Below are 12,086 nucleotides of genomic sequence, written 5' to 3' on the forward strand. Positions count from 1 at the left end.
CCAAACATCCAGGGAGGATCAGATCATCAGAACATAAAGATCTGGGCTTATAACTGTAAATATGTTCTGATACTGATACTGATACTAATACAGTGACAATAAAACACCGACCAACACACAATCTGGACCGATGAAAACTATTCTAACAGTATCTGCTGGTTTCTCTCTGTCTGTTTGACTTCTTCTTTCCATCTGGAAGGAAATAATCAGTTTTCTAATGACAGGTCTGTCATTAGAAAACTGAATCTGCTGTTTCAGTTTGATAGTGTCTGAATGTCTAACAGGTCTGAGGACGAGGCTGCAGTGTCTCTGTCTTATTGTGTCGGCCGTGGTCACAAGTAAGATCTGGATCCTTCAGGACGTTAAAGATGGACCAGAAAACTCTGTGGAGGAGGAATTATTCTGAAGCACAGATTGATCTGTGTGTTGAAGGTGAGGATCTCCTGGTGGAGGAGGAGCAGAGGTTCTGGTCTTTACTCAGTGGAGAACCATAGTTTAAAGTTTGTCTCGTCTGTGGCTTCAGATCACGTTAAACTGATAAAAATAAAACTCCTGATATAAATAGGATGGAAACACTGACACCAGGCGTCTCCAGGAGATTCTGACTCACATGGATCTCAGACGCTGTCTCGTCAGTCATCGTGTCCTCAGTCGTCTCAGGATGGACATCCAGTCGGTCCTCAGGGCTCTGTCCCTGTCTCTGTCTCTGTCTCTGTCCCTGTCTCTGCTGCTCTGGACTTCAGGAGGTGAGTGAATGAATGTCGTCTAAATTATGATCAGATTGGATTAGATTAGATTAGATTAGATTAGATTAGATTAGATTAGATTAGATTAGATTAGATTAGATCAGATCAGATCAGATTAGAGAAGCACGAGTCACTAAATAATGACCCATAATATTATAAACAGCAAACATCTTTAAACATCTTTTTGAGCAGAGAAACACCATGAAATAATCTGCTCCTAAAATTGGTGCGAGTATCTTTATTAAAATGATATTTACCTCTGAATGAATGACATCATTTCTCCCTTTCAGTAAAAGGTTTCTGAATATTTCCTGCTTCTTGGCTTTAAAACTGTGAATGTGTGTGTTCACTGTGTGTTCACTGTGTGTTCACTGTGTGCGATTCTCATTCTGGAGGATGTGTAATGAGTCTAGATTAGTCCTGCAGGCGTTTCCCCATAACTCCACACAGTAACTCAGACATGTTTAGACGCGACAGCAGCACCTCAGAACACAAGAGCAGAGCTTCTAGACATTTTAGCTCTTAACTGTCTAATATGTGATTTCCAGCTGAATTTACTGTCTAATTTAACTTTGATCTCATTTCCTTATTCTGTATTTACATTAATATGTACGTGTTTATCCATAAAACGATCATTCACATTCAGTGGTTTATTCACATCAATCCAGGTCTTTCTCAGCTCTTTCTGTCGTGATGACTTTCTGACGTTTTCTCTGGAACAAAAAACTTTCATATAATCTGCAAAACTAATAATTTTCAGATGTTACAGGTAAATATGAGAATAAGAATGAACCTTAGGTTTTTTCTCAGGGGCCCTCGGAGACGACGGCTGGCACATGAAGGTGGAGGCGGAGGTGCGGGGCATCGAGGGTTACCCGGTGGTGCTGCCCTGCACCTTCAGCCACCCCCAGCACTCCCAGCATTCGTCCCTGCAGGTGATCTGGCGCCTGGGCCACGGCCAGGGCGCCACCGTCCTGTACCGCTGCTCCAGTCGGCCCGGGACCAGCGCCTGTGAGCCGGGGCCACAGCAGGACCAGCGCTACCGGCTGGAGGGGAACCCCAGGGAGCACGTCCTGTCGCTGCGCATCAACGGCGCCACCCTGCAGGACAGCGGGCGCTACTACTGCAGGGTGGAGGTTCAGGGACGAGAACACATCAGCTTCGAGGACAAGATGGGGACCAGACTCAGAGTGGAGGGTAAATAATGAGCTCAGAAGGAAAATAATATGGTATTAATAATATACAGTACTGGAACTAAGAATGCTTTCATAAATATTAACAATGATTGTTTATTTTTAGCTATTTACTAAATGTAAAGTGAGCGAACATAGTTAAACTCTAAGTCCCATCAGTATCTGGTGTTTCTAGAACTTTACCTTCCACCACATCGGTCCTTCTAGGTCCTCTGGCTCTACGTCAGGGTCTAGGTCCTCTGGATCTACGTCAGGGTCCAGGTCCTCTGGCTCTACGTCAGGGTCTAGGTCCTCTGGATCTATGTCAGGGTCCAGGTCCTCTGGCTCTACGTCAGGGTCCAGGTCCTCTGGCTCTACATCAGGGTCTAGGTCCTCTGGCTCTACGTCAGGGTCTAGGTCCTCTGGTTCTACGTCAGGGTCCAGTAGGATCAGAGACTCAGTGGAAACTCAGAGGATGAAAAACACGTCCAGATTATTTGTCTTCTAAATGTGAAGACGTCCAGCAGAGACATGAGCTCAGAACTGACCCAGGTCCACCAGCTACTGTCTGGACCAGTCTGGACACAAGTGGTCTTCATGGAAGAGCTGCAGTCAAACATCCGTCCCTCTGACATGGAAACAAGACCAAGAGACTCCACCATGAACCAGAACCAGAACCTAGGAACTGGGCTCAGAAACATCTGGACTGATGATGTTTGTTGAGCTCAGATAATGAGTGAAGCACGGTGGAGGCTCCTGGAGAGTCTGGTCCTCAGGCAGATACTGATCCATCATCCAGACCATCAGGGAGGAGGAGGACTGGCCCCACATTTATTCTGCAGCAGGACAAAGAGCCCAAACATCCAGACAAGGTCATTAAGAACTATCTTCAGAGGAAACAAGAACAGCATGACCCCCCAGAGCCCTGGTCTCAGCATCATGGAGGAGTCTGGATTAACTGAGGAAGATCTGGGGTTAGTTCTCCAAGAACCAAGAACCAAGAACTGTGTCCAAGTGGACCTAGAAGACCTGATGCTGTCTGGAAGGTAAAGGGGGGCCACACCAGAAACTGATTAGATTCAGATTTCTCTTCTGTTCGATCATGATGGAAATAAACTATTAACATTAACATGACTCAAAGAATTCATTTAAAATTACAAATAAAATGAAATAAAATAAAATAAATGCCTTTATTTGGAACTTATTAAATAATTGTCATAAAAACAATAAAATAAACAAAATGTTAAAATCTCTGTTGTCATTCTAATCCTGTCTGGGTGGATTCGCATGTTCTCGCTTTGTCTGCATGGGTTCTCTCCTGGCTTCCCCCCACCCTCCAAAGACAAAGGAGGGTGGGGGCACAATAAGATGAAGCTTCATTTGTTCTATACGTGTTTTATATTGAACTCGGCCTGATGCTATTTATAAATATACATTATTATTATCAGTTTTTATTCAGTATTAAGCTACACTTTACTAAAAAATGTTGGATTCATGTTGATGTGAATTTAAAGAAATTTAAGTCTGTGGGGAAAATAAAAAACACTGTATATAGAGAATCAGCCCCTGCAGTACCGCCATGTCCCCCTAGGGGCTCTGTGGACCCCCAGGTTTAGAACTCCTTCATTTAACCACATGCTGCTCTTTCCTTTCTTGTTTTTTTGCAGCTCCTCCAAAGATCCTGGACCTGATGGTGGAGGGCAGCGACCAGTCCGGGTTCAGAGCCGTGTGCCGGGTCCAGGGCTCCCCGCTACCAGACGTGCAGTGGCTCGGTCCAGACGACCTCCTGGAGGGGTCCCCGGCAGGGCCCCTGGCCCAGGGCTCCCCGGCCCGCTACCAGACCGTCAGCCAGCTGAGGGACGTGGAGCCGGGGCAGCGCTACACCTGCAGCGCCTCCAACCCTCTGGGCAAAGACCAGGCCGCCCTGTACGTCCTGGCCCCCAAACCCCCACCCACCACGGCCGGGGCCCCCCCTCCCTCCCTCCTGCTCCTCCTGTCGGCGTCTCTGGGGGCCAAAGTGCTCCTCCTGGTGGGGATGGGGGTCTGGATGGTCCAGGCTGGAGCTCTGCAGGGAGTCGGCTGCTGGAGGAAATGAGTCATGAACAATTATTATTATTATTGTTTAAAAATTAAACAGTTAGATGATTATGGTTTTACATTTTATTCCTGAATAAATAAAATTAGAAAATAAATTATTGTTTTATAAATGTGTATGTATAAAATGATAGATTATAATTATTAGTATATAATATAAATTATTTATTGTCATATATTTATGTGTGTGTATATATATATCTAATATTTGAATCATGGTTTTAAAAGTTCTTTCTGAATAAACCTCTTAATGAGTATTAGTGTTTTTTATGTTTGGTTGTGAGAGAAACAGAGTTTAGTTTCACACTTAAACTCGATTCATTCATGAATTCAGTTCATTGTAATAAAAGTCTCAGCATCATCTCAGGTTACAACAAACACTTTAAACTGAGAAATAAAGTGGATCCTTTTATTGAAGCCAGCAGGGAAATTATTTATTTATTGTTTATCTACAGAGTAAACAGTTTATTATAAGATGAAGCAGGTTTACAACAAGCAGCAGCTCAACACAAAGGAAAGAATGTTTTTAATTCAGCTGAGATTAGATTTAAATTAAAACAGAAACATAATAAAAAATGATTTAACTCAAAGTTGGCAAAAAGCTTTTATTTATCGGAGCTGATCTCGTGATGTTTGATATTAATCTAAACGTGAGAAGAATAAATGATTCAACTATTGCAGCAGCAGCAGCAGCACCCTGGGTCTGGGTCTGGGACTGTGTCTGGGACTGGGTCTGGGTCTGGGTGTGGGCGTGGGTCTGGGTCTGGGTCTGGGTCTGGGTCTGGGACTGGGCCTGGGCCTGGGCCTGGTTCTAGGTCTAGGTCTAGGTCTGGGACTGGGACTGGGTGTGGATGTGGGTCTGGGTCTGGGACTGGGACTGGGTCTGGGTCTGGGACTGGGACTGGATCTGGAACTGGGACTGGGACTGGGTCTGGGACTGGGTCTGGGTCTGGGACTAGGACTGGGTCTGGGACTGGATCACTGCAGAAGGACGGTCTTCTTGTGGCAGACAGGGTGCAGGTCCTCGCAGCAGTCCTCGTCCCTCCACGCTCCGTTCTTGCTGCTTTCCAGACTCATGGCGGCGCACTGGCCTTCGTCCACCCTGCCGGGCTCGTCCTGGCCCCAGTTGGTGTTGTTGACCGGGTCCCCGTCCAGCCAGTACCAGTCCCCCGTCAGGGAGCTGCGACGCAGGCCGATCCAGACCTTTTTCAGGTTGTCGGTGTTGGCCTTGTTCAGCATCTTCAGGACTTGTTGCTGATGTTTGGTTTTTGAGAAGCTGACCAGATCCAGGTTCATGTTCTCGCAGTACTCCCGAGATTCACGCCAGCCTTGAGTGTCCTCCCCGATTCTGACGACTTCCGGAGACAAGACGCAACCTCGAAGATCTGGAGTGACAAGAACAAACAAGTCAGTAGCTGGATTTCTGTTCATCTCTAAATAAATGTGATATTTCTAAATGTGGATAAAGTCCAGTGTCTCAGTGTCTCCAGTGAAAGGTGATGTAACTCTGCTAAAGTCTTGTCTGGTCATGTCCCATAATTCTCTAAAACTCTCGTCACTTTGAGGAAGATGGATTCAGATGAACTGGTCACATGACCCCCTGCATCGTCTCCATGGAAACGACAACAAAGTGTTTCACTGAACTTTAGAGACAAACTTTTATATGGAAACGTCTCATGAGAGCAGAGATGTTTCAGATGTCTGAGAGGTTTTTATGAATGTTTCATCACCAGTTTATTACTGAGATATTTAGGTTTTAAATAAAGAAACCAACTGGCTTCAACGTTTAGAAAACAGAAGGAAGGAAGGAAGGAAGGAAGGAAGGATCCATACCGGAGTGTTTACTGATGGCGGCTGCAGGGTTCCCGACCAGAGAGACGTTGTTCTGTCCCAGGAAGTAGACGGCCATCTTGGAGGAAGCGTGCCAGATGGTGTTTCTACCGCTGGGAAGAGGAACCTGCGTGGAGACGTAATCTGTGTCTTTCAGGGACTTCCAGTCCGCCCCCTTTTTAGACTCTTGACCCACATAGACCTTTTCGGTGGAATCCTTGTGGGTCACGATCACAGCGAAGTTGTTCATGTTGGGGATGGAGGTAATGTGGTAGCAGGAGGAGAAGTCGGATTCAGGGATGAGCCTGAGGAGGAGGCCCGGCCGGTAGAGGACCGCCGTGCCGTCCACGCTCACCTTCGGAGAGTCTGCTTTGAAGTCTTCTACCTTGGTCGAATCCTTCTCCGACAGAAGTATGAACGTGTCCTTCTCGTCGACCGGGGCCAGCTGTGGAGGAACGATGAAGGTCTGAGTCTGGTCTGTGGCCGGAGGGAGGACGGTGTACACAAGTCCACAGGTGCAGTCCTTCACCATGGCGCAGGAGTGACCGAAGAGGACGGACACCGGCTCGCCGGCTTTCACGACTCTCAGCTCATCGTCAGGGTTCAGCCAGACCTGAGCCGCCTCACCGGGATTCAGGGAAATATCTTGCGTGTGTTTGCCTTCGACGGTCACTGTGTTGGGTTTGTCGCTGTTGATGATGACGAGTCTGAACGGACCTCGCTCCGTCACAGTCCGTGTGACCGTGTCTTTAGGCTCGGTGGTTCCTTTGATGGTGGGCACCGGTGGGATGTAGTACTCCTTGGAGAGGTTCTCCGTGGGTATAACCAGAGACGTCTGCAGGCTGTTTTTCTTCGAGCTGATGACTTGGACCGTGATCCACTTGTCGCTGCTGATGTGGAGAGTTTGGTTCGTTATGTTTGACTTCCCCAACTCCAGCTGTGGTATGAAATGCAACAGAAAATCCCTGTCCTCTCCAGAGGACATCTGCAGTGTGGTGACGTTGTTGGGCTCGATCTTCACCTTGACCGTGGTGTCTGGGTACAGGGCCAGGATCTTGAGGGAGTTTTGGGGATTAGTGGCGTGATAGTAGGCGATGTTCTCTGGAAAAGCCACGACAAAATTCAGGCCAGTGTCGTTTTCAAGTGAAGAGGCTCTGGATTCTGAAGATGGAAAATATAAATGTATATATAAATATATATACGGTAATTATATCGAAGCAAAACCTCACTAATCCTCACTAAGGTCGCAGGGGTTGCTGCCTATCACAGGACTAACACAGAGACAAACAACCATTCACACCTAGGGTCATTTAGAGTCACCAATCAGCCTAATGAGCACGTCTCTGGAGGTGGGAGGAACCCGGAGAACCCGCAGAGAACCCACGTGGACACAGGGAGAACATGCAAAAACATCCTAGCCCAGAAAGGGTCCAAGCTGGACTGGAACCTGGGAGACATCAGCGCTAACCATTGAGCCACTGTGTCGCCCCCGAAGCAAAACCAAATAACCAAATTTAATTTCATAAAACGTTTTAGTGTTGGCAATGTGGTGCCACTAAAATACAGTCCACTAACCTCCCGACCCTGGTCTCTGTGGATCCTGGTCTCTGTGGACCCTGGTCTCTGTGGATCCTGGTCTCTGTGGATCCTGGTCTCTGTGGTTCAGACTTCAGTAACATTGTGTCTGATTAATTAAACGTCTTCTAGATCAGAGACTAGAAACCACCCTGATAGTAACGACATCATTCTGGACTCATCCATCAACCCCTGGACCAGACCTGAACCAGACCTGGACCAGACCTGAACCAGACCTGAACCAGACCTGGACTAGACCTGGACTAGACCTAGACCAGACCTGGACCCAGAGTTTCTAGAAACACCACAGAGCTCACATGTTCTCCAAAGGTTCTAGTGAAACAGAACCAGGTCCACTCTCCATCTGGACATTAGGATCAAACCAAAGAACCCAAAGTTCCTCCACGTTGGGTTTTTACCTCTTAAAGTGAATCTGGCTCCAAAATGCTACTGATTCACTACAGGAGGCAACGTTCACACAATTCAACCTTTGGACATTTTATTTACTAAATACTAGTAAATACTAGGACTGTGACTGTCCTTCATATTTACCAGGCTCTGATTCTTTTACTGAAGTTCTCTACTGCCACCACCAGGGGGCGGTGTTGCGGTTTGTTTTTGTTGAGTTTACCTGAGTTCAGCAGAACCACTAACATCAGGACCCCGAGGGACGTCTCCATGACGACGGAAAAATCTGAAACTCTCTCTGCAACGATAATAAATAAATAAATAAGTAAATAATAACAAGATAGACAGCAACAAAGTCTGGATGGTGCTGAAGGAGCTGGAGAAAACAAAGAAAGTGATTCTCACTGAGCCTCCACCACCTCCAGGTGAGAGTGAGCTCTGCAGCAGGTAGACGACAGCGTCACCGCCCCCAGACTCTGTGGAGACCTGACGACGATCTCACCTGGAGCCGTAGGTTGGCCAGCACTCATAACATATATATATATATACTATATACTATACTATATACTATACTATATACTATACTATATACTATATACTATACTAACTATAATAACTAAATGAATTTAACCAGATAAACTTTGATCAGACCTAAACACGACGTCTTATTTACTTTCTATGTGTAAATCATGAACACATCAGAGTCTTTCCTGCTTTTATTTGAGGTATTAATTTACATTTAAATTGTATTTTTCCATATTGTATTGTTTTCATGAACTTATTGTTTGTCGGTTGTTTGGCTGCAGGAAGCTCCAGAAATAAAGGTTATTTGTATAATTTCCTCCTGATGATAAATGATGAGTTTATCCACTAAAAACTAACTGTGTGTTTGTTGTTTCCAGCTGGAACATGAAGAAAGTATCGACCGTGTTTAAGTGTTTAAATGAGTCGTGTGATATTAATAAAGTTAAATGTGGATGTTGTGTAGCAGGTTGTGTTTCTTACCTGCAGCTCCGTCTCCAGTCGTCTCCTCTCAGATGTCCTCCTCCTCCGTCTCCTCCTCCGTCTCTTATGGAAACTCACATTTGTTTGTCAAACTCTGTCTCATTTGGAGACGTTTGCATGAGACGGACGTGACCAAACCTGTAACGAGAAGACACGCGAGGACGTCCTCACACCGATCAGCCACAACATTAAGACCAGCTCACGGGCCCTGGACTGAACCCAGTCGGTCTTCTACGTCCCTGTCCTCTACGTCCTCTATGTCCCTGTCCTCTACATCCTCTATGTCCCTGTCCTCTCTGTCCTCTATGTCCCTGTCCTCTACGTCCTCTATGTCCTCTATGTCCCTGTCCTCTACGTCTCTGTCCTCTACGTCCTCTATGTCCCTGTCCTCTACATCCTCTATGTCCCTGTCCTCTCTGTCCTCTATGTCCCTGTCCTCTACGTCTCTGTCCTCTACGTCCTCTATGTCCCTGTCCTCTACATCCTCTATGTCCCTGTCCTCTCTGTCCTCTATGTCCCTGTCCTCTACGTCTCTGTCCTCTACGTCCTCTATGTCCCTGTCCTCTACATCCTCTACGTCCCTGTCCTCTACGTCCTCTATGTCCCTGTCCTCTACATCCTCTACGTCCCTGTCCTCTATGTCCTCTCTGTCCCTTACGTCCTCTACTTCCCTGTCCTCTATGTCGTGTACATCCCTGTCCTCTACGTCCTCTATGTCCCTGTCCTCTATGTCCTCTATGTCCCTGTCCTCTACATCCTCTACGTCCCTGTCCTCTACGTCCTCTATGTCCCTGTCCTCTACATCCTCTACGTCCCTGTCCTCTATGTCCTCTCTGTCCCTTACGTCCTCTACTTCCCTGTCCTCTATGTCCCTGTCCTCTATGTCGTGTACATCCCTGTCCTCTACGTCCTCTATGTCCCTGTCCTCTATGTCCTCTATGTCCCTGTCCTCTACGTCTATGTCCTCTATGTCCTCTATGTCCCTGTCCTCTACGTCTCTGTCCTCTACGTCCTCTATGTCTCTGTCCTCTCTGTCCTCTACGTCCCTGTCCTCTATGTCCTCTATGTCCCTGTCCTCTACGTCTCTGTCCTCTACGTCCTCTATGTCTCTGTCCTCTCTGTCCTCTACGTCCCTGTCCTCTATGTCCTCTATGTCCCTGTCCTTTACGTCTCTGTCCTCTATGTCCCTGTCCTCTATGTCCTCTACGTCTCTGACGCTGGTAAAAAGAGGAAGAACTAGATTCAGGATTGAACTCGTGGAATGTTTTGTTTTTAGTTCATGGAACAAACTGAACAAAGAAACAACAACATTTACATTTAAAAGAATTAAAGTCGGTTTGTTAATGAAACGTTAAGTTACGTTTGAAAGTCGAATGTAAACGTTTCTGTTTTGTTTTAACTAAAATGGAACATGTCAGTTATTTTATTTGATTTCTTCTCATTATGTTGTTTTTTGATTGAACGTCTTTATGACAGATTCTATCAGATTCTTCTTCTTTCTCTTCTTCCTTTCGTTCACATTTGATAAAGTTAGTTTTTATATTGAATTGTTTGTTTTTATCAATGAATCAAATAAAAAAATTAAACTAAAATGATGATTTTTTCCTCTTGTTCTTTCGTTTCTTATCTGATCTTCTCTGTTCCTGGTCACGTTAAGGAACTGTCCCACTGTCTGTCCCACTGTCTGTCCCACCGTCTGTCTCACCGTCTGTCCCACTGTCTGTCCCACCGTCTGTCCCACTGTCTGTCTCACCGTCTGTCCCACTGTCTGTCCCACCGTCTGTCCCACTGTCTGTCCCACCGTCTGTCCCACCGTCTGTCCCGCTGTCTGTCCCACTGTCTGTCCCACTGTCTGTCCCGCTGTCTGTCCCACCGTCTGTCCCACCGTCTGTCTCACCGTCTGTCCCGCTGTCTGTCCCACCGTCTGTCCCACCGTCTGTCCCGCCGTCTGTCCCACTGTCTGTCCCACTGTCTGTCCCGCTGTCTGTCCTGCTGTCTGTCTCACCGTCTGTCCCGCTGTCTGTCCCACTGTCTGTCCCGCTGTCTGTCCTGCTGTCTGTCCCGCTGTCTGTCCCACCGTCTGTCCTGCTGTCTGTCCCACTGTCTGTCCCACCATCTGAACTGACAGATCCACTGAGTCCTGACCCCCTTCTACCAGAACCAGAACCTCATAGCTCAGAGAACCAAAGAGCCTTTGATCCAGGACCCTGGTTCTGGCTCTGGTTCTGGTTCTGGTTCTGGTTCTGGGTCTGCTTCAGGGTCTGGGTCTGGCTCTGACTCTGACTCTGGTTCTGGTTCTGGGTCTGGCTCTGGCTGTGACTCTGGTTCTGGTTCTGGCTGTGACTCTGGTTCTGGCTCTGGCTCTGGTTCTGGTTCTGGTTCTGGCTCTGGCTCTGGTTCTGGGTCTGGGTCTGGCTCTGGCTCTGGTTCTGGTTCTGGGTCTGGGTCTGGCTCTGGCTGTGACTCTGGTTCTGGTTCTGGTTCTGACTCTGGTTCTGGTTCTGGTTCTGGTTCTGGTTCTGGGTCTGGTTCTGGTCGTCCTCTGGTCTGTCTGGGACCTCCTGCAGGACGTTGTCTGTTTGACTCACTCTTGTTGTTGTTGTTGCTCTGGACTCGGTTTGAAAGTCAAATCAGTTTGACGTGTTCCTGCCGTGGGACGAGAGGACGAGAGGACGAGAGGACGAGAGGACGTCCTCCACATTTAATCTAAAACGTTTAAATGTTTTCAGAGAGAAGACGTTTAGTTCTTATTTATTATTTATTTACTTTGACTTTAACTTCAGACTGAGACATTATTCATTTTTATTTTCTATTCTTTTTATTCGTGTCCACCTGAGGACTGACATGTGTCCCGGGACGTCCACACGGAGGCGCTGTCTCGTCTCTGTCAGTGTCTGTGATGTGACAGAAACTAATCCTCAGTGTGAGTCGTTTCTTTCTCTGTGTGTTGTTGTGTAACAGCCGTTATCTAACAACACGTATGTGTGTGAGTCCTGCAGGACACGAGGACACGAGGACACCGAGGACACCTCCGAGTCTTTCTCAAAAACTATGAAAATAAAGTTTCACTGTCTTTTGTCTTTTTATTAATTTACTAATTTGTTAAATGAATCTAAATCTATAAGCAGCTTGAGCTCTGGACACTTTGTTAAATGGTAAATAAATCATTTTTAGGACATTTTTGGAACTAACTGACTGTGTCCACATTAATGTTTGGACATGTCTTACGTCTCTGATGACATCACGACTGTGTCCG

General features: G+C 46.7%; 2 protein-coding genes across 2 annotated transcripts; one reads left to right on the forward strand and one right to left on the reverse strand.

Annotated features, from left to right (window-relative positions):
- Positions 1-579: 579 nt before the first annotated feature.
- On the forward strand, positions 580-4,269 carry si:dkey-11p23.7 (V-set and Ig domain-containing protein). Its single transcript, XM_047599195.1, has 3 exons — positions 580-746; positions 1,557-1,943; positions 3,586-4,269. Exons 1-3 carry the CDS (start codon positions 611-613, stop codon positions 4,011-4,013), a joined length of 951 nt encoding a protein of 316 aa, XP_047455151.1. The 5' UTR covers positions 580-610; the 3' UTR covers positions 4,014-4,269.
- Positions 4,270-4,907: 638 nt separating this feature from the next.
- Positions 4,908-9,108, reverse strand: LOC125016595. The gene is made up of 4 exons (XM_047599168.1): positions 8,831-9,108; positions 8,049-8,123; positions 5,846-7,003; positions 4,908-5,397 (listed from the first exon to the last, which is right to left on the reverse strand). Exons 2-4 carry the CDS (start codon positions 8,095-8,097, stop codon positions 4,991-4,993), a joined length of 1,614 nt encoding a protein of 537 aa, XP_047455124.1. The 5' UTR covers positions 8,098-8,123; positions 8,831-9,108; the 3' UTR covers positions 4,908-4,990.
- Positions 9,109-12,086: the final 2,978 nt, after the last annotated feature.

This window comes from Mugil cephalus, chromosome 11 (genome assembly GCF_022458985.1).
Source record: "Mugil cephalus isolate CIBA_MC_2020 chromosome 11, CIBA_Mcephalus_1.1, whole genome shotgun sequence".
Lineage (NCBI taxonomy): Eukaryota > Metazoa > Chordata > Actinopteri > Mugiliformes > Mugilidae > Mugil > Mugil cephalus.

Bases quoted from the DNA above. Each gene is read 5' to 3' on its own strand.
- si:dkey-11p23.7 (XM_047599195.1), top strand. From the start codon at position 611: ATGGATCTCAGACGCTGTCTCGTCAGTCATCGTGTCCTCAGTCGTCTC. The intron at 747-1,556 runs GTGAGTGAATGA...GTTTTTTCTCAG, and splicing joins GCTGCTCTGGACTTCAGGAG to GGGCCCTCGGAGACGACGGC. The intron at 1,944-3,585 runs GTAAATAATGAG...GTTTTTTTGCAG, and splicing joins GACCAGACTCAGAGTGGAGG to CTCCTCCAAAGATCCTGGAC.
- LOC125016595 (XM_047599168.1), bottom strand. From the start codon at position 8,097: ATGGAGACGTCCCTCGGGGTCCTGATGTTAGTGGTTCTGCTGAACTCA. The intron at 7,004-8,048 runs GTAAACTCAACA...TTCCATCTTCAG, and splicing joins AGTGGTTCTGCTGAACTCAG to AATCCAGAGCCTCTTCACTT. The intron at 5,398-5,845 runs GTATGGATCCTT...TTGTCACTCCAG, and splicing joins CGCCATCAGTAAACACTCCG to ATCTTCGAGGTTGCGTCTTG.